We start from the raw sequence: 21,465 nt of genomic DNA on the forward strand, positions 1-21,465 counted from the left end.
TGAGCTAATCATATGATTAGGAATGAAATCTAATCAACTCAAAACTAAAAAATTAACTACCGAGATGATTAGAATGAAATATTTTGATATCATCTTAGTTTATGATAAACAACTTATACCCGATTATATTTTGGAACAGAGCTTGCAACGGGAGAGGGTCCCGGTTATGATATTTTTCCACCTGAGCCGTAACTGCTGGCTAGCTTGCTGCGTAGGATAACATGTGCTCATGCAGGTATATGCACAAACACCATATACTCATACGAGTACCAGTATACGTACGTACGTATAGTTACGCAAGATATATAGTATATAAGCTAGGCACGTTGTAGCTCCGTAGCTAGCTGCCGCATGTACAGCGGCAATTATACAACTGTGTAACCCATCCATCGATCGGTCGACAAAACGTGCAGCGCGTTTCCTGTCGTCCTTTCCCGCGGCGGGCGTACGCGTCTCTCTCCATCTCTCGCCGATCTCTCTCCTCTCGGCTGCGCGCAGTAGAGCTATGGCTGTAGAGACCATTGAATTCCGCTAATGATGGCCCGCGCCATGCATTCTCGCGCCTCGTGATGCGCGGCGCGGGGGCGTGCGGATCCGTCAGATCGCTCAACTCGCTATAGCCGATCGATCCGCGCGCTCTCTAACCCTAGACACTGAGCGCACAATATATAGAGAGCACGTACGCAGCAGTTGCCTAGCCATGGCCAAGCTAGGCAAGGGCGACACACGTACGTACGCGACACACACGGGGCAGCGCGCGGCTAGCCAGTGGCGAGAGCTAGAGCTAGCTCTGTCTGTCTGCGCGGAGGAAGAAGAGAGCTGAGACGGCCGGCGCGCGGCGTGGTGGCGAGCGAGAGCTAGCAAGCGCGGGAGCGAGAGCGAGGGAGTGGTGATCGATGGGAAGCGGCGGCGGGAGGAAGGGGGCGGCGAGGCAGTACAACAGGTCCAAGGAGCCGCGGTTGAGATGGACCGCCGAGCTCCACCGCAGCTTCGTCCGAGCCATCGACTGCCTCGGCGGCCAGCACAGTATGTTTGTTGATCATCAACTCCGCTAGCTAGCCGCTTCGATCATTTTCTTCTCCTAACCACCCCCTGCTCTCATCTCTCTCTATCTCTCTGAAGTCCGAAATGGTTTTGTTTGTCCTTGATTTGTTTGTTCATAATCTGTTCATATCGTCAGTTACCTACCTACATTCTTGTGATCGTTTTCATTTTTGTCTTCCTCATATATGCTATCGATGGTGGTGTTAATTGCGCAGAAGCAACTCCTAAGTTCATTCTTCAGCTCATGGATGTCAGAGGGCTTACCATATCTCATGTCAAAAGCCACCTACAGGTCAGCTTATTCCGATCGACCTTCAGGCTTTCATTTGCTATATCAGTCATCGACCATCAGTCTGCTGGCGTTAATCCTACCATATTGTGTTGAAATTAAGAACGTACAAGAACATGCCAATCGAGTAATTTGCTGTTTGTTTAATTTGGACAGATGTACAGAGGCACACGGCATGGCATTGGACAAAAAGGTGAGGCTTTATTACCTTAAGTTTCCTTTTCTTGGGAATTGGGGTTAGATTATGCTTTACACTGGCTCATAGTGTAATAATTCAACAATATTATGTCCGTGGCTAATTATTGTTTACTACATTGCTCTATCCGAAGCAAGATCTCTGAACTTCCTGAAACTCCCTAGTTCTTACTAATGACCAGTTCTGGTTGGTGTAAACTAGGGGCTCACCTTGCAGTTGTGGGGGCGGTAATTCTGCAGAGCACATGTGAAAAATTGCTAATGGAAAGCTAAACCAACTTTATTTTTATTCTTTTCTCATGTTACCATCAGATATGCAGCCACAGCCTCATCTGAAGAAGCACTCATTCTGCAGTGATGAGCAAAGCCCCAAGGAATTCATGTTGTGCCCACCCATAAAAAGGTTTTGCTGCCTCTAGCTTTTGTAGCTAGCTCCCAATAGTGCTAGGTTAAAAGACCATCTTTAGTGGCCTAATCTCTTTAAGGCACAAACACTTTTTCCATGCTCATTCTCTCGCTCTCCTTTGGATGAACAGGGCAAAGGTAGGGACAGAAGGTTCAGGCAAACACAGATGCATGCAAGGGAGCAGTGACACGAGGAGTGCTCCTCCTGCAGGCACCCGGCACTTCATCGATGATTGTATGCAGCTGCGAGAAGTGTCCATGGATAGGAGATCAGCACACGATGCTGCAGCTGCCGTTCGTGCTCCTGCTGCTGCTTCAAACCTTCAGGCACTGGGATTTTGGGTGCAGGGAGCAAGCGAGGAGCCCTTTATGGTACACCAGGTAAAAAGAAAAGCTAAAAAGAAACGTTAGGGCAATGGGAAAAAAGGCTTATCAAAAGAAGATACATCCCTCTTGTCTTAACTGCTTTGCCGCCACTGATCTTTCTCTTCACATGTCTATCACTATCTCCAGTCTTTTCTTCATATCTTTATCCATATCACTACATGGTTGGCATAACATTTTTCTGTAGAATTCTCGTGTAGATACTAGCTAGATTTGCTGATACCAACTTCCTGCCCCGCACCATGCATATACAATATTCACTTGGAACTGAGCTAGAGTGTCCACTCTTGACCTATTAGGAATTAGGAGTCATATCTCTGACTGACAAATAGACATGGGTATTGTCACAGGCTCACAGTCACAGATAGGGTCAATATACTCTGATCCACATGTGACCTTCAAAAGTGCGAGAAAATAAAAAAGGATTAGTAGGATGAATATACGTAGTATAGACATGCCAGGAGCCAGGAGGGCACAGTGTGGTACAAATACTGGCACAATTGTACTAGCACCAGTATATATAGGACACTGCCACAAATGGCTCTTGAGAGCCCTGTTTTCTGATAGGAACACGACGGTGTAGCTTTGCCTCAGGCATTCCCTTCAGCTCATCGACAATGATAAGCCAAAAGAAGTGGCTTTTTGCAGAACTCGGTTGCTATCCTTGCAGTTGCACGCAGCAGTTTCATGATGGACGATGATGGCGCGGTGCGGATGGAAAGAACAAGATCATGAAAGCTCTCTGCAAATTACTAACAAAAGTTGACTAGTGTCAAATCTTTTGCTTTGGAAGCACATTAGGTTCTGTAGCTTTGTCAGGGTTCCACTGTAAGGTCATCTGAAGTAGGATGAATTTATCTCATCTCATATGAGCTTACCTGCATTTTCGAGACATAAATTTGACGGTTGCTGCAGGATACTGGATAGACTCTGTATTGCATGATACTTTGATATATATCCTTCTGAGCTTTCCTGCGTTGGAATTTTGCAGATTAGTAAACCCAAAGCACATCAACTGAACCATATGGTCAGGAAGCTATCTTGCAAGGAGAACCACGAGGATAGGTTATTCACGGTGAGCAGTGCGGCTAGAGATGAACCAACCAAGAAATGCGCATCGCCGCTGTCGCTAGCCATCGGCCAGAAAGCTGCAAATGCTATCTCCTCCTGGCCCAGTGAGGGCAGCTGCGTTATCTCGCCATCACCGAGGAGCTTCAGTGACTGCTCTGGGCCACCAGGGTGCAGCTTTGTTGGCCAGAGAGTTAACCTGGAACTTTCACTGTCAATATGTGGATCATAATTCAGATTATTTGTGGTGATTCTAGTTGATCGATCTCTCTCTGTGATGCTGTTACTATTTTTTGATTCTGCTGATCTCTTTGCCTGTGGAACACCCTCGAAGCTGCTGCAAATAAACTATTATGTATGACCAATTATATCGTCATCACAAGTTACCGGTATTACAGAACACAGAATACATATTTGACTGCTCCTTGCAGCACCAAATAGAAAGGGAAAAGCGAGATGCATATTGCCTACTACTATTTATTTCAAAGATTGTCTCGTTAATCTATTGTTTGTCTGTGGCAAGGCAACTGTCTAAGAGAAGTGGCCAAATTCGAATTTCAAACGCAAAACAGTAGCATTTCAGACCTATATCTCCCCTTCTTTTCCATTTGAGATTGGCTTGGACACATAAGCTGGTTTATACATTTTCTTAAAAAGAAATCATTCACTTCTACCTTAGACACATCAGGAATGCAAACTTTGGACCCTCATGAACCCAAAAATTTCACAAGATCTTTGCAACAATTTCACAAGAAATAGTTAATTTCTACATGAATTAAGAAACGTCTCCACTTTTTTTTAAAACTAGAGTTCATTTGTGAGTCAAAATGAAATGAGGGCGGCCTATAAGACAATCACTCATTACCAGTTTGTCACTGACTTTGACAGCTCCTGCACCTGCAGGAATGTGCTGAACAAAGAAGATTCCTCCTGCCCTGAAATTGTTATTCCTTTCCTAAAGGCATTCAACACACTTAAAAGAATCAGATGATAAAATTTTGAGGTTCGTAAATATATAAAAATGGAATTTCAGAGAGTAGCATACTAGCATCATAGTGACAGCTCACATGTTGCACAGTATATTATGTGTCAGGAGATCAAACAGTAATAGCTTAAATTCAGGCCTGTATTTATAAGCAATGTACTCATGAGTATACTGTAGTAGAGCTACCATGTGCTTTTCTTTCTTCTCGCTTGCTCTGCTGGAAGGAACACAAACAAAATGATTAAAACATAGTCAGCTCATGTGCGTGCGTGTGTTGTCTGTTTCGAGTTGTTTCTCAAAAGCCTAGGAGAGGCAAACATGTCACATAGACCGCTGATTTGCTGGTTAAAAGATTGACAAATACAACACTACTCTGGTCGCCAAAAGTAAAAGAAAACATCTAAAAAGGTGGTTAGGAATATATACTCGTCAGTTTCTGTGCTTACCTTTGATGCTGCGAATGGCATCATCTTTTGTCAAAATCAAACCATTTACCACTTCCCCAAAAGTATCAGACTGACAGCATCTCGTCTCAAGTACACATTATTACCATGATGAGCACCACAGTAGATTGCAGGGAGAAGTACGGTGGACGAAACAAAAGCCATCTCAGTAGCTGCTTCTTCAGCAACATGCATGCTTTTGTCTGAATTGGCCATGATAGATAAAGTTCAGAAAACAGTAGAACACCATAATAGCCAGCGACCTCATGGTTTTGACATCGCAGCACGAATAAATAACGACAAGAAGCTACCCTCCAAGAGCTGCATGAACGAACTCTGCAGGGCTGCAACTTATAAACTGACCTACCCAAAACCAGCCAAACAGCTGTTGGTGGGGACTACAGATTATATGATGCGTAGAACAGCATGCAACTATGCAAGGAATTATTTGTTCAAACCGTCTCGACCATAGAGGACTTCAAGCTGCAGCACAGTTGTAAACTGGAAATGAGAAGAATGATCAAATTGCATCATCTGCATTGTGCCCATCACAGCCTTACAGGCAATCTGATTGATATCAACCATGGAGGCATCACTTCTTCTTTGCCGCTTTTTTATCAGGCACCAAAGCCTTGACACAGAGACGAGGCTTAGTCGAGATGAGCTCAGATGGGAGAACGGACACCCCAGCAACCGAAGATCCCAAAGGTACCCCGGAAATAGGGAGCATCTCCACTAGTACTGCCACCTGGATACTAGAATATATCATTTATTGTACAAAACAGTATGTAAGATTAATGCACAACAGTGCAAAATAATTTTCAACGGGGAATAGTAATGCAACGTTCTAAAACTTCAGCTTTTCACTATATTTAAACTTTTAAGGTAAAAGAATAGAGAATATAATCGTGTGAAACATGATAGTGCAGAAATTACTGAAAGTGTAAGTTGTCCTCTACATTTCAATGCAAAAGAGCAGATTGACCATAAATAGAATTCAACTTTACAGTCCATGACTTAATACCTGGATAAATGGCTTCAACTTTGTTCTCACTAGGCAATGTTTGTTTGATTTTACTTCCACCACTCCTCATTTATATAATTGAACAAAACAGTGAATTATAACGTTTGTAACACATAGCAGAAGCCAAAACACACACAAACCAGTAGTTCACTACTAGTTGAAAGCGAAGGGGGTAGCTCAAGGGAAAGCCGTGGAGAATAAAAAATGCTAATTGTCCATTGGGCGTCCAAGTAAAAAAAAACAGACAACTTTGATGAACACAATTGACTTACTGACATACGCTGCATCCAAAACCAAAAGGTGCTGAGATTGCAGGATGTCAGATATCAATATCTGACATTCTGACTTATCTCAGTTGTCATCATGGTTGAGTGGAAAATAAGACGTTAACTCCACTAGTCAGCATTGAAAACTTTGTCGTTTGCCAATTTGGTGTCTTTAGAATATGGTTCTTTGAATCCTCCATTTTAGCCGACAAGCAACTATGCCAAAGTATTGAGACTTGAGAGGTTCGTTCAAAGAACCAATCTTACCTCGGGAGATCTGAGATCCACGATTGAGTTCTCAGTAACTGATTTGACGGCAGCAGCAACGACCTTGAAGCATTGATCCCTGTCCATCAAAATTTGTTGTTTTGAACCTTCATTGTCATTCTTCTGCCCTTTCATCTCTGTTTCATCAATGCCTCTTCTATTATACCCAACTGCAAACTTTACCATAGGTTAACATTTATACTCAATTCAATATGAAATGTGAGCACTATATTGCAGTTGATATATTTCCATGAGATATTGCTGCTAAAGCTCATTCTATTCTTCAGGATAAATACAAGAGTACACTAAATATAATTATAGTCTATTCAAAGCACAGCTCTTTCTATGGGTAATGATTAAGGATAATGGAAATGCATAACTTTGTTACTTTTGCATGATATTACAGTACCATTTTAGTAAACTAAACCAAATACAAGAAATATTTTTAACTCAGCACATATGCAATCAGTATATGAGAGATCTGCAATGGAAAATATATATCACAAAAGAACAGGATAAGAGAACTCCAGAGCTGGATCAATTTAACTCCATTGGCAGTCTAAATCAAACAGTTAATGTAAGTTGTGGGATCCTGTGTACCTTGATAGGCTCGTCTTGATCTTCCTTACTCTTCACAAAGTCAAGAAATAACTTTGACACAGTAACATGTAGTTCTGCTTCTGACAGAACACATGTTTCCTGAATAGGAAATATGCGGTGACACCATCTGTCCATTAAAGTTTAATAATTTCAAAATATGTAAGCATACATCTTCAGGACAAAGGGGGGACATTATCTTAATTCCAGAAATAGCAATGAATTTTTCAAGTGCCACAAAGTGTCTAAGCCTAAGTGCCTAACCATGCAACCATTACATACGTGATTGGTTGGAAGAAATAAAGATGCACTGCCGCCCTATTTCTTGAATAAATTAGTGGTAACAAGTGCATAAATCAAATTGCTATGATGCAAATCTAGAAATAAAAAAGGTAAAATGATGGTAATATATCTTCATCTAGTGCTCTGATTTACACTACACAACATTCAGCATCTTAGCAGAAAGAACTGAGCGAGCGAAACATAGTACAGTCACCAAACAGTACCCAAATTAACAAGTTTTGAAGTCAAAAACTGAATCAAGGTTGACAATCTTATAAAAGAAACTAACACCCACATCTTTTCACTTTTGCTTATGCTTATAAGCCAAAAAATGAATTTTCAACTTTAAATTTGGAGTTGATTTTAGAGTTTTTTTCATCTATATTTTTCAGCCTTTACTTTTAGATCGCTAAGAACACATATATAAAAGTTGTATCCATAAATTATTTTTCGTTTTCAAATATGTCGTTTGGCTTTTTCACGGAAAAGCCAAAAGATGAGCCTCTATGTTAGATGAAGCGTGTTCTAGAAAATTTTTGTAATATATGGACGCTTATTCATTGTTGACACTTCTATATGACAGCTGAAGCCTGGAACTAATAAATCAACTTCCTGTACCAGCATTTTAAGAAATGAGTTTGTCTAATGAACTTAAGAGCTTACTGTGGAGATTTAAGCTTGCCAGATTGCAGTGAATGAAACATTTGGGTAAGCATTTGAACAACATGAAGACCTCCAGTAGGGAATGAAAAGAAAAGCAAGCCACTTCTTGACAGCTTAACGAGTGAGAGATTTGAAGTCTGGTCAACATTTTCACTTGTCTTGGAGTGAGGTGAAGCCAATTCCTTTTCTGTGCTGCCTGTTACAGAACCAGAGAAAGCACAAGATTAGAAAAGGACAGGTAATTGAACCACCCAAAATTACACCCTTTAGATTTAATTTTGCTAAGTTATGAAATACAATTGATGCTAACCAGTAGTTTCTGAAGCATCACACTTCTCATTTTTTACCGTGTCTTCTGAATTTTCAATATCTGGTGTCTCGGAACATATTTTCCTTTTCTTTGCTGCAACTTGCATATCACATGGTTCTGAATTTTTAGTACTATAGCTGCTTGCATGACCAATGGACTGGCAGAAAACAATAGCAAACTTAGTATTTGAGAGCAAAGCATAAGGAAGCTGAAGTGGGAAAAGTTGCCCCAAGTATGAACAAACTGCCACAATCAAAAGTAAATACAACTTAAAGTTGCACTCTACTTGCAAGACATTCAGATGGTAGCAATGTGCTGTAACATTAATCTTTGTGTGCTAGAACCATTCAAAACAGAGGAATAACCAAAGAATAAGGAGCAAGACCTACATCTTCGAGAATGGAAATGGCTTCCTTTGTTGCACTTTTCTCACGTTCTGTAAGAAGATAACATCACATCAATTTTTGCAGCATTTACTAGCAATATCTATATTTAAGATTTATCTTTATCAAGAATTTTGAAAGATCTGCACAGGGTTGCTACTGGATTCTAGAATAACCCGATAGTAGAAATAGATCAAAACAGGGATAAAATGTGTAGGATAAACCACATCTCTCAAGACTAGTGGAACTTTCCACGGGGGGGGGGGGGGGGGGGGGGGGGGGGGACACAACCTAGGAGGTTTGATTGATGTTGATGTTTTCGTGAAATAGACTTACCTAAAACCAACTCCCGGTTACACAAGCTGTTACAAACCTAATACATGAAGTCACAAGCTTGACTCAGTGAAAATGTTATAATTTCCGGAATGGTACTGATGCACATACAGTGGATCAAACACCATCATTTTTTTATTTTTGAGGAGACTACACCTTTGGTCTCTCAACTCTTGCCATGATCTAAGTTTTCACCTCCAGCTCCAATACCATTTGGAAAACGTACCCTTCCCCCAAAAATAGTCTTTTCCTATGTTGTCAACATGAATTTGGCCTACTTTTCAGCCTCATCTCTTCATCTTCTAGATAGTGAGGACTGACGATACTATCAAGTATAGGAAACTAGGAAAGGCCTTTTCTTCTCACCTATATTGTTACTTTTCTCCTATACTGCATTATGACAAATAAAAAGTATAATAGCTGCAGGTGATCCACTACGAAAAGAAAAACTATACCAACAGCAAACAGCTGTAAATTTGATTTACTTTTTGGCACATACAACTACAGGGAGTTTTCGAGCTATTAATCACATAGTGCAATGAAGCAACCATATAAGGCCCCCTTTGATTCAAAGGAAATTTATAAGAATTTTAGAGGATTTTATTCCTATAGGAATTTTTCCTACAAGTCTATTTGAATCAAAGGAATGAACCCTATGGAATCCTATGAAATTCCTATGGATTACCTCTTCCTATGCAAGTTTTGGAGAAAATATAACAAGAGGTGGAACCTCATGAAAATAATCCTATGAGTCTTTATCTCTCCTTAAATTCCTGTGTTTTTCCTATAGTCCAATCAAACGGTCATTCCTATGTTTTTCTTGTGTTTTGCAATCCTCTGTTTTACACTTACATTCATGTCAAAATCCTATGTTTTTCCTATTCCTCCGTTTTTCCATTCCTATGATTCAAAGGGGCCTAAGAGTATCAAAAACCATGAGAATACTTAGGCCTGTTATGAGGGGCTAAGATTCTGAGGCCTAACTTCTGCCTTCTAGTTCATTTTATAGATTCTACAACTGCAGAGTATCACAATCTAAGTGAGAATCTGGACTGCTTGGGGAAGCTGAAGATTCTAGGAAAAGCTACGGCCGCTAGAAACTCTCTCAAACAGGAACTTAACTAGTCGACATGCTCACCAATGTACTATTCCTACCCTTTGCAGTCTGAGTTCGTGCAATCTTGACAGTCGGGGTAAGCTAACCGATTTCCATACGAATTACATTATACACGAAAGTCGAAGGGTAAAAAAAATAGGGCACGGTAGATAGTTTTGCGCTTCCAATATCCACATCTAAACGCCAGTACTTCCTATTGTCAAAAGAGATGAACTCGAATGAATCCACGAGGACCACGAACAAATCCACCACCGGAAGTATTCCACATCTAAACGCCATCCATCCAACGAATAAGCTTGCTAAAATAGCACAGGTAAGCCTAACATGGACGAGGGGCACGTACTGATGGGACAGGTGATGAGGAAACCGGAGTGGGGGCGGAGGAGGAGGGAGCCCGACGCGCGGTAGTCGTAGCGCGGGAGGTTGATCACCGCCGCGTGCTGCTCCCATGGCTGCAGCTGTCGGTCGCTGGCGGCGTCGGCGGCGGCGACGGGGGCCTCCGGCTCAGTAGGTGGCTCGCGAGACGGCGGTGTGGTTACGGCTTCGGGGCTCGCTTCCGGCGCCGCCATGGCGAGGCGCCGAGGGGTTTCTCTCTCCTCGGTCTCACTCCGGTTTGGCCCTTGCGCGGTGGGATCAAGATCGCAGCTTTGACTGCAACTTTAGCAGAACATCCATCCGCGTAAGGATCAGGTGAAGATGTAACAACTTTTGCAGTCGTTCCGTCCATCCATCCATTGAATAATGAATCAACGGTTACATGAAGAGCTATTCTTTTTCTGTCTTTTTTCTGTCTGTCCTGAAATTATATAGTAGTAAATCGAAATTATTTTATTCCAAACTTCATAATTTAATAATTCAGTGATTGTAAATTTCATATTTATAGAAAATTTTAAAAACTCATATTATCATACATCCGTCATAAAATATAATTATTTATGTGTGTTTCTCAAAATATATCCAGAGATAGGGACATCCATATATATTTTGAGAAACACACAAAAATACTTAGGGGTTGATCGTTTGGCTTTTTCAAAAAGTCAAACGGTGTTTTTATAAATAAAAAATAATTTATGAATAAGTTTGTTTATGTAGATTTTCCGAATGATCTAAAAACTAAAACTAAAAAATAAAATACAATGAAAAACATTAAAATCTACTCTAAATTTAAGATTGAATAAATTTTGGCTTATAAATATAAGTAGAAGCAAAAAATGTGAGGTCGTTATATTTTAAAAGGTTACAAGAATTTTATTAGGATGAGCATGGAATAAATAATTAGGGAGTAAATTTTGAAAGGTTCTTCCACGCTCATCCCAATAAAATTATTAGAACCTTTCAAAATATAATGACCTCATATTTTTTGCTTCTACTTATATTTATAAGCCAAAATAAATTCAATCCTAAACTTGGAGTAGATTTTGATGTTTTTTTATTATATTTTATTTTTCAGTAATGAAATAATTTAGGTTTACTACTAGATAATTTCAGAACAGATAGAAAAAAAAAGGAAGAGAATAGCTCTCATCTAGCCGTTGATTCATTATTCCATGGATGGATGGAACGACTGTAAAAGTTGCAGTCCTAGTTACAACTTCACGTGATCCAGACCCCATCCATCCAACCGTTAAATGAGTAACCAATGGCCGATTGTAGAGCTGCCCATTTCCCTGTGTTTTCCCTATAGCTACTCCACTTAGCAAGCCTAAATTAATTTATTACTTTGCTTAAACAAAAAAGTTTTATTGAACACACTGGGGGTGGTTGTTCCAAAATGCATATTTAAAAATAAAAAATAATTTGTAAATAAAAATTTTATATACGGATTCTTAGCAATCTAAAAATCAAGATTGGAAAATAAACTTCAGTGAAAGAAATAAAATCAACTTTAAAATTAAGGTTAAAAATTTAAATTTTGACTTGCATAATCAGAAGAAAAAAAGATAAGAATGATTGAGTATAAGTAATTTAACCATTATATTTCTAATTTCATCTAAGTGATTTTTTTCGATTCATGATCTGCAAAATAACAAGTAAAGCAAAGAAGAGACAGTGTCTTAGATCTAGCCGTTGGTATTCAGCTGAACGGTGGATTGATCCCAACTGCTAAAGTTGCAGTCAAAGCTGCAACTTCAGCTGATCCTGATCCTGCGCGGAGCAGCGGAGGGTTTGGGGTTTGCAGGCGTATTCCATGGAGCGTGTTAACTCGGTGCGAAAGCGTATCATGCTTTTCCCGTAAACTCGTATAGATAGGCTTTTGCTCGCTTCAGGTTACAGCGTCAAAGCATATCGTCCAAATTTGGTTATTTATATTTTCATTCGGAAGATCATTTAAAATAGTTTTATCTTTCATATCTTTTGTACTCGAGTGGATCATCTATATATGACATCCTCCATATCTCTTTAGAGAATAGAGAGAACATGTAGTTTTTCTCTTAATATGGATGACATCCAAAAATAGATGATAGGATAGATATTCTGCTAGAGCTCAATTTATACTCTTCATCCTCTATTTCTAGGTCGAAGGATGAGATGTATGTATTGTTAGGGAGGCTCTTAGTATGCTTTTTTTTTCTTGTGAAGATACGAAAGACCATATGCTTCCGGATACTCATGGGGTGCCAGGATTAGCATGATGTCTATAGAATTAAATAAAAAAAGTAAAACATGTCTTACATGAGAAATGCTTTTCATACAACACCCAAGATGAGGGATGAGTAATATTAAATTTATATTTGAATTAGTAGCGTTTACATTGTAAAAGTGGCGTCTAGTATTAGTTTATTTGTGACATAGATAATATAAAAAAACATGATTAGTTTCAGGATTATTCTTAGGAAAAGTGTATGTTTAAATTCAACTTATATTAGTTGTAGTAAAAAATAACAAATATATTCCCTCTGTTTCGTAATATAAGTCTTTCTGATATTATCTAGATTAGATGTTAATGAATTTAGACACATATATAAAGTATATACGTTCATCGAAGCAAAGCCAGAAAAACTTATAATATAAAACGAAGGTAGTAATTGTTATTGTGTATATACAAGTGTCTAAACCAACGTTGCATGTCAGTTAAAACTTTTCTCGTCTACTTGGTCACTTGATTTATGGTGGACACTGGCTAGAAAGGTCAAAGGACCAGGCTCTTGCGTTGGACACTTGGACTTGGACTATAGTAGCGCTCGTAGAGGTGCTACAAGTATTTTATAAGCATTTGCTTCACTTTCACTTGTTTGTATTGGACCACTAGACTCTTAACTGTAGTACTTACCCTGATCAACTATTTAAGCACCTATCTAAGAATTTAGCATTGAAGGTGTCCTGACAAGTAGATTTTTTAACTTTGTCGATAGTAGTTATTTTCATCGTTTGTATACCATAAAATATCTATCATCTCACAAAATACATCCTTTGTCCTAGCAGTGAACTCTCTTAGAGTATAAACTCTCCTATAGGAGATGATTGTTTGGCGTATTTAAGAAAAAACCAAACGTCATATTTTTAAAATAAAATATATTTTGTGGATATATCTTAGTTTTTATTGATCTAAAAGCCTAGACTAGAAAATAAATTAAGATAGATTTAAAATTAAAAATTTAAACTCTGGTTTATAAGTATAAGTGTAAGAAAAAGATGAGCCTACAATCCTGCATGTGTTTCAATTACACACCGAAAAATTAAGATGGGACTGTATGTGTTTCTATTACATACCGAAAAGATTAATTAGGATCAAGATCACCAACTCGAACAATATTGGGTAAGAACTAAATCTTCCAAAAAAACGACAAAAATATATGATCCGTCGTGCCCACGTCATATCAGGAAGAACAATTTCGAAAAGCATATCGCGGCAACATTTGTAGTTTTTTTTTTATCATATAGTAACAAACAAGACTGGATTCCCGATAAAGAAATAAGCATTTTTTTTGTCCATTAATTGGAGGATACAGCTACGAACAGTTACGAACTATCAATCCAGCCAGTTAAGATCGTAATATTAGGATCAGAATTACTAGATACGAATAGAACTTCTCAAGGCACCACGGTAATCCAGCGTGACATCTTTTTTCTCACTATAGATTATCCCATCTGGCGACGATTTCCGGCGCAAATCTTTGGAGCACCGGCCTCGCCGCGACGGCAGCGCCGGACAAGACTCCACCGAGGACGGCAGCGGCGATCATCGCCCGCGGCCCGGACGCAGTGTGGTAGATTGCCCCGGCTCCGGTCCCGGCGGCGACGGTGTTGACCCAGTCGTTGGCGCCGTCGCGCTGGTACCGGACGAAGCTCTCGGTCCCGGCGAAGACCATCGCCATCACGCCGAGCCGGTTCCCGTAGCTGCGGCCGAGGGTGCCGCTGTGGTTGAGGACGCGGTGGAGGCGCAGCTTGGCGGACTCGCCGCGCTCGGCCTCGGCGGCGGCGCGGCGGACGCCCACGAGCGCGCCGGCCGTGGCGCCGCTGAGGAAGCCGACGCCGGTGTAGAACGTGAGGTTCTCGCCCCAGGTGCGGGTCTTCCTGCGCGCCTCCTCCTGAAAGAGGCACTCGGGCGAGGTGGGCAGGTCGTAGAGCGCCTGGTACGAGGTGGGGACGCCGAGGCCCTGCGGCCGCTCCGGCGCGTAGAGGCGGCGGAGCCCCTCGCCGGGCTCCTGGGCGTCGACGGCACGGGACATGGCTGGCCGGATCTTGGTGGCGCGCGAATCCGAGAACGACGGCGTGTGCTGCGGACGTTCCTGGCCGATCGGTTCGGTTGCTGCCGCTGCGGCGCCGCGGGTTTTAGAGAGGGAGCAGTCCGATCTGCGCCTTCCGCTCGCCGTGTCGCCGAAGAAAAAGGATGGGGGGCGGAACCGTGCGAGGTGCGGACTCGGAAGGGGAAGCCCACTAAAAGGGGCGCGCGTCCGATTCGGCCCAATGGGCTAGTAGGCTTTCCATACGGTGCTGGATTAGTGGGGCGCTAATAAGTCGTAATAATGACCCACAAAGCGTATCTGACATTTCACTCGTACGGAGTCTTCCCTCCGTTCCGTATGCGCTGGTAAATCTAAATATATATATACAGTATATATATATATATTGATATAGTGATAAATCTAAACAATGATTTTATAATATGAAACGGATGAAGTATAAATCACTATATCCATGTTTATCGAGATAAGATAGTGAATAGTATTTTGAGTGCCACATCTAACAAATACATAGTGCTATTTTAAACCACTTCATATATCATTTCATCAAACTACTACGGCCTACGGAGTACAGGTTATTAATTAAGTTATTTATCATTTCATCATTTGGATGTGCATAACCTTTCTTTACATGCAAATACACCCTACAATGGTAGAACCCAGCGGCATTGTTGTGCCAACATTAAGGCCTCCTTTTAAGTTTGAAACATAAGATTTTTACGGTGTCCACATTAAATCCAATGAAATTTATAAGGAAGGACTCAATGCATATGGATTTTAGACAAAAGTTCCCTTTGAGTCTGACCAGATTCTAGTGTATTTCATGTGGTCTATTCAAATGATTATTTATATGTTTTGCAATCCGATATATTTGCCCTTACATTTATATTAAAATTATTCCTTTTAAACTCATGCGCTTCAGCGCTTCCCTACTCCTATGTTATAGTCTAAGAAAAGAAATACACGATGATATCCAACCAACGTTGTTTACCACCATTTTTAGCACATCTAGGATGTCTTCGTTATGGGTACCTTTGTTGTGACTATACTACGTCAAAATGGTCATATTTGGTTGTTAATTGCTCATCTGCGATATAAAGTTGGGAGAGATATCTATGTATAATGTGGACTAATGACAGTCATACTCACACATAACCATATAGTAGGAGGAGCATTAGTATACAATAGAAGTAGGCATCTGATGTCGGGTAGGAGGAAGAAGTGAGAGTGAGAATAAATCAACATGGCAGCGATTCACATAGAGTCCCACTACCCCCAGCCTTGATCTGATCAGAACTCCAAGACCACGCGTAAGGCCATTCACTGTGCATGCTATCTACAGGAGGAGCTTCATCATGCCAACTAAGAAAAAGATAATGAAGACTCTTTTTATCACGGTGCAAGTGGTTTGGGATGCAAGTGACTTAAAATAGGCCCCACATCAAATGTTAGTCTGTCGTTTACTTCTTTTCATCTCTCCAGCATCATTCTTTTCCTCCTTTCCGTCAAGGTTGAGCAGTGGCAAACGAGGCCAGGCGGCGGCGACGGGTCGAGCAGCCGGCGACGGATCGAGGGGGAGGCCGCTTGAGCAGGCGACAATAGAGTGGGGTCGAGTGGCCGTCGGCAGAGGCGCAGATCTACATGGGCAGGTGTTCCGATGACGTCAATACTAGCGCAGGAGCCGCCGCCACGAGCTTGGGGTCAATGCTGCTCCTCCAGATCCAGGAGGGGGCGGGAAGGGTGTCACCGGCTGCCGGCGGTGTCTCTCCACGACGAGGTGGAGCATTTTGATATTTCCCTCCATCCTAACCCACGCTTAGCAAGACACACCTCCTTCCACTGCTCCACTGCGTATCTCCATGGGTGCCTCTGCCAATTCTTGATGAGGAAATGAGAGCTTGCAGAGGACACAAGCATCCTTTTTCGAACCACCTAGCACTATATCTTCTCTTCTCCACGTCAGAATGACTCCTATGTGGTGAGTTGAAACTACTCGTCACGCAAGAACACTATGAATGTCCTAAATGACCTACGAGTGAGGTGTCACCATCGCGCTGGCGCCGGCGCATGTAGATTCACCACCGCCGGGGTCACCGGCGCACACAGTGCACAGACACAAGGGTTGTTCAGGATTCTCGGGACGAGGCGGCGATGCGCGCGCGGGAATTTGGGCCAGGCCGAATCCAACGTGCGCATCATGCCACGGAAAATTGGGTTGGGCCGGGCACTCGACGAAACGGGCCCAACTTTGGAACAGTACTGGTCGTGCAAGCCCACGTAAACCGCACCAAACAAGGTCGTGTCCCCCCCCCCCCCCCCCCCCCCCCCCCCAAAGGCCCCAAACCCCAGTGTGACCTCTCCGCCGCGCTGCAGCAATGGAGGCGCAGGCGGACGACGACATCGCCGCCTTGCGCGAGCAGTGCCGGAGCCTGGAGGAGGCCATAGGCTTCCGCCGGGAGACGCAGCTGGGCCTCGTCGCTTCCCTCCAGCGCCTCGTCCCCGACCTCGTCCCCTCCCTCGACTGCTCGCTCCGCATCATCGCCGCCTTCAACGGCCGCCCCTTCGTCCCCACCCCGAACCCCGACGCCGCCCACGGTAAGGGCCCCGCCGCCCTCAAGCCCCACCAGCGCCGCGCCCTCCCCGACCCGGCTCGCTCCACCCGCCGCAAGACCTCGCCCGGATCCTCCCCTGCCTCCGTCGCCGCCGCACCCGGCGGCCTCGACGCCGTGCGCACCATGGTCGCCGTGTGCCTTCTGGAGCTCGTCCCCTTCGCCGAGATCGACGCCGCCGCGCTCGCCCGCCGCCTGCAGGCGGAAAACTCTTCTGCCAGCGAGGCCGAGCGGACTGCTCTCGCTGACCTAGCGGCCGAACTCGGTGGCTCCGCGGCCTCCGCTGTAGTCCTCGCTCTCCGACGCATAGCCGAGGACAACGGCGGTGTGCAGATCGAGGAGGCCATGATTGGGGGCAAGTCGATGACGATGGTCTGGGCCATCGACCGGAGCAAGCTCCTCAAGGAACTGCCAGAATCTGCTACTTTGCCCCAACTCCAACCTCCGCCAGCTCTTCAGGCAGCCCCCTCTGAGACCGATGCTAGCAGCGCGATGATACCAAGGACACCGCAACAGCAGCCGGATATGTGGCCGCATGCGATGCCGCCAATATTCCCACGGCCGAGGGGCATGGCTATGCAGGGGATGCAGAGGGTGCCTGGCGTGCCGCCAGGTATGATGCCGCTGCAGCGGCCATTCATGGGGCCAGCTGGAGTTATCGCAATGGGTGGGGGTATGGGGCCTAACCCAACCCAGCAGAAGCAGAAGACCGAGGAGGACGAACTTAAGGATCTGGAGCTGCTGCTGAACAAGAAGACATATAGAGAGAAGCAGAACACCAAGACAGGGGAGGAACTTTTGGATCTCATTCACCGGCCCACAGCGAAGGAGACGGCTGTGGCAGCAAAGGTTTGTTTTCCCGTCGCCTCTGGCAGTGTTTTTGTTGTTGGTACCGTGTAACTGGAGATGCTTAGGACTTAACTTGTTATTGATGTAGCCCCACACTGTTAGTCTTATAGTAGTAAATGAGTTGGTCTGCTTATGCATTACTAGTGTTGAAACTATCATAGGATGCATAACAGCTAGAGGCATACTGCTATACTGGATGGTATATTGGTATATCATAAATTGCTTAGATTCTGCGCTTGATTAGTGTGAACGACAAAGTAACATTGTTTTTTATCACTTTGTGTTGTTTGAACTTTGAAGCGTCTGTATATTGTTGACTTTTCGACAATTGTAGCTTCTACTCTTCTAGTTCATGCACATTTATTTATGCTATAGCTGACAAGGTTCATATCTTTTTTCTAATACTGTGGTTTTGTTCATGTAGTTTAAAACAAAAGGTGGCTCCCAACTGAAGGAATATTGTACCAACTTAACTAAAGAAGATTGCCGACGCCAGAGTGGATCTTTTGTTGCCTGTGACAAGGTTAGTGCGGTGATACTATCCTGCACTTTCAATATGTACCTCCTCATGTTACATTGGCTCCTTTTTTTTAACAGCAGTAGAACAAAACCTGCTGTTACAGTGTGCTTATCCACAATCATGGTCTCTTTGAAGATGAAATTATCTTTTTAACATATAAGGTTCTACTTTTGGTTATTTTAATTTGTCCATTCAGATTCATCAGATGATTTTGAATACTTGAATGACTTCTGCTATCTGGTTGTTTAGCTGTTAGTGATAGCTGATCAGTAGGTAACTGCTTCTGTTTCAATCTGAGCAGGTCCACTTCCGCCGTATTATTGCTCCTCATACTGATACAAACCTAGGAGATTGCTCGTTTCTGGACACTTGCCGCCACACAAAGGTTGACCACTTTTGGCATACACACTCATTGTTTCCTCTATCATCACATGTATATTTGTATCTTACACTATCATAAAATTTGTAGACTTGCAAGTATGTCCACTACGAGCTTGACCAAACACCAGATATACCTCCAATGATGGCTGGTGGCCTTGCACCCCCAAGGCAAATTAGACCCCAGAGAGCTGAATATTGTTCAGAAATAGAGCTTGGAGAAGCTCAATGGATAAATTGTGACATCCGAAACTTCAGGATGGACATCTTAGGGCAGTTTGGAGTAATTATGGCTGATCCCCCTTGGGATATTCATATGGAATTGCCATATGGCACAATGGCTGATGATGAAATGAGGACTCTTAATGTTCCTGCTTTACAAACTGATGGTTTGATTTTCTTATGGGTCACTGGTCGTGCAATGGAACTTGGTCGGGAGTGGTAAGTTTCCAGAATCATATTTTCTTAGTTGTCTACACTCTTCAGCAGTGCCAACAGGCTAATTAATAATTGATAGCATTGTTCTTCAATTTTATCTACTGAGTGCGGACCATTGAGCAGATATGGCCACACTTTATACCCAAACAACTTGATAGATGATAGATGCTATAATAACAAGTGCTGCAATATTCATTTCCTTAATGATTCTGTATTTACTTAGTGTCCACTGCCACGTACAAATTTTCCCAGAATACTGGACGCCTGAACAATTTTCTTATCTGACAACTATGCTGCTTGTTTTTGCCATTCTTCAGTTTGGAGCTTTGGGGTTACAAGCGTGTTGAGGAAATTATTTGGGTGAAGACCAATCAACTTCAACGTATTATTCGAACTGGCCGCACTGGTCACTGGTTGAATCATAGTAAAGAACATTGCCTTGTTGGAATAAAAGGAAACCCTTTAGTGAACAGAAACATTGACACTGATGTTATTGTTGCTGAAGTCCGTGAAACAAGCAGAAAACCCGATGAGGTACTGTACCCACTTCTTTGGTTCTATTTCTATACTGATAGTTCAGAACAAGTAGTGTCTGTTTTTGTGTAGTTAAATGTGACCTCCAAAAGTATTATGTAAACTTTGTTTCTACCTAGGGTTTATAATGATTTTTCGTCCCTATTGTAAGCATTCATCTAGCCACGACTATCTGAAAGCTTTTATAATTCTTTGAAACTATCTCGTTCAAGATAGGCTACATACATAAAATCTATTTTTCTGTGCAGATGTACCCCATGCTAGAAAGAATAAGCCCAAGGACAAGGAAGCTGGAACTTTTTGCAAGAATGCATAATGCACATGCTGGGTATGCCCTCGTATTTCTCCCCCTTAGATTTCTTTTGTATCCGAACCAGATGGTCTAACCATGTATGTACCATTTATTCTTTTCTTTATTTGCTCAGATGGCTTTCCCTGGGTAACCAGTTAAATGGAGTAAGGCTTGTTGATGAAGGATTGAGAGCACGGTACAAAGCTGCTTATCCTGATTCAGAGGTTCAGCCGCCATCACCTCCCAGGGCAACCGCCCCTATGGATGGTGATCCAAGCACGTCACAGAAACCTACTGTATCAGACGGCGAGAGGCCTGCCTGATGTAGTGACGTTAGCAGTCGGCACCTTACACTCAGGAATCATCGTGCAAGGATGCACACACCTTGTACGACAGTATTTATCACTCGTTGGTTTTTCACTGAGAAGTTACACCGGTTGTAAAATTAATCAGGTTGGTTTTCTTAGAAGTAACTCCAGTTGTAAAATTGTTGTTTTTGGTCGCTCGAGAAATGTAAGAGTGAAGAGGTGCTGGGTTTTGTAATGTTGGCAGACATCCATCTAATAGAAGCCTCTACTGATCTTGCTAATTTGTCACCATCGATGCCAGATTACCCGCATTTCATTTGCATGAACAAATCACAGTATGCAGCATTTGTAAGGTCGAGCTAACTTTGCATCACCTGTGTTGTATGCTTTTTGCTTCTTTTTTTGGTGGCGTGTCATAACTCATAAGCATGTAATTGGTGGTGATTCCAGAAGGGTAGGTGCAAAATGGAACCAACAAAATCATTTGCCTGTAATTGCTTGAACCATATTGCTTAGCATTCATGTCACGAATGCTCAAAACCATGTGGATGGCTGTAGTCGACTAGTCGCCGGCCAGCAGCTCGATGGCCTCACGGCCCCGTTATTTTCGGCTTTCTTAATTAGCCCATTAGCCTGAAATGAGAAATATAATTAGTATATAATTAATTGAGAAATAAGTATTAAATAGATTATTTATTTTTTAAAAAAAACATATATATCGAAAATTTCCGTACTATTTAGCGGTTTAACTGTCGATGGAGTGGGTACTGAAAAGAACGAGACCGTGTGACTATACT

General features: G+C 42.6%; 4 protein-coding genes across 4 annotated transcripts; 2 read left to right on the top strand and 2 right to left on the bottom strand.

Annotated features, from left to right (window-relative positions):
- The first annotated feature begins 896 nt into the window (after nucleotides 1-896).
- LOC102715373 (myb family transcription factor MOF1-like) lies at nucleotides 897-3,777 on the top strand. Its single transcript, XM_040520690.1, has 6 exons — nucleotides 897-1,026; nucleotides 1,260-1,336; nucleotides 1,490-1,526; nucleotides 1,841-1,931; nucleotides 2,065-2,314; nucleotides 3,309-3,777. The coding sequence occupies exons 1-6, from the start codon at nucleotides 897-899 to the stop codon at nucleotides 3,615-3,617; spliced, it is 894 nt and encodes a 297-aa protein (XP_040376624.1). The 3' UTR covers nucleotides 3,618-3,777.
- Nucleotides 3,778-4,913: 1,136 nt separating this feature from the next.
- LOC102708409 lies at nucleotides 4,914-10,738 on the bottom strand. The gene is made up of 7 exons (XM_006647608.3): nucleotides 10,399-10,738; nucleotides 8,612-8,658; nucleotides 8,223-8,379; nucleotides 7,913-8,108; nucleotides 6,971-7,097; nucleotides 6,371-6,547; nucleotides 4,914-5,561 (listed from the first exon to the last, which is right to left on the bottom strand). The coding sequence occupies exons 1-7, from the start codon at nucleotides 10,622-10,624 to the stop codon at nucleotides 5,406-5,408; spliced, it is 1,086 nt and encodes a 361-aa protein (XP_006647671.1). The 5' UTR covers nucleotides 10,625-10,738; the 3' UTR covers nucleotides 4,914-5,405.
- A 3,130-nt stretch (nucleotides 10,739-13,868) lies between these two features.
- Nucleotides 13,869-14,837, bottom strand: LOC121053648 (mitochondrial import inner membrane translocase subunit TIM23-3-like). The gene has a single exon (XM_040521394.1). It carries the CDS (start codon nucleotides 14,723-14,725, stop codon nucleotides 14,129-14,131), a length of 597 nt encoding a protein of 198 aa, XP_040377328.1. The 5' UTR covers nucleotides 14,726-14,837; the 3' UTR covers nucleotides 13,869-14,128.
- Nucleotides 14,838-17,076: 2,239 nt separating this feature from the next.
- Nucleotides 17,077-20,956, top strand: LOC102715647 (probable N6-adenosine-methyltransferase MT-A70-like). The gene is made up of 7 exons (XM_040521219.1): nucleotides 17,077-18,198; nucleotides 18,623-18,721; nucleotides 19,020-19,103; nucleotides 19,188-19,537; nucleotides 19,852-20,068; nucleotides 20,317-20,396; nucleotides 20,494-20,956. The coding sequence occupies exons 1-7, from the start codon at nucleotides 17,116-17,118 to the stop codon at nucleotides 20,681-20,683; spliced, it is 2,103 nt and encodes a 700-aa protein (XP_040377153.1). The 5' UTR covers nucleotides 17,077-17,115; the 3' UTR covers nucleotides 20,684-20,956.
- Nucleotides 20,957-21,465: the final 509 nt, after the last annotated feature.

This window comes from Oryza brachyantha, chromosome 2, assembly GCF_000231095.2.
Source record: "Oryza brachyantha chromosome 2, ObraRS2, whole genome shotgun sequence".
NCBI lineage: Eukaryota > Viridiplantae > Streptophyta > Magnoliopsida > Poales > Poaceae > Oryza > Oryza brachyantha.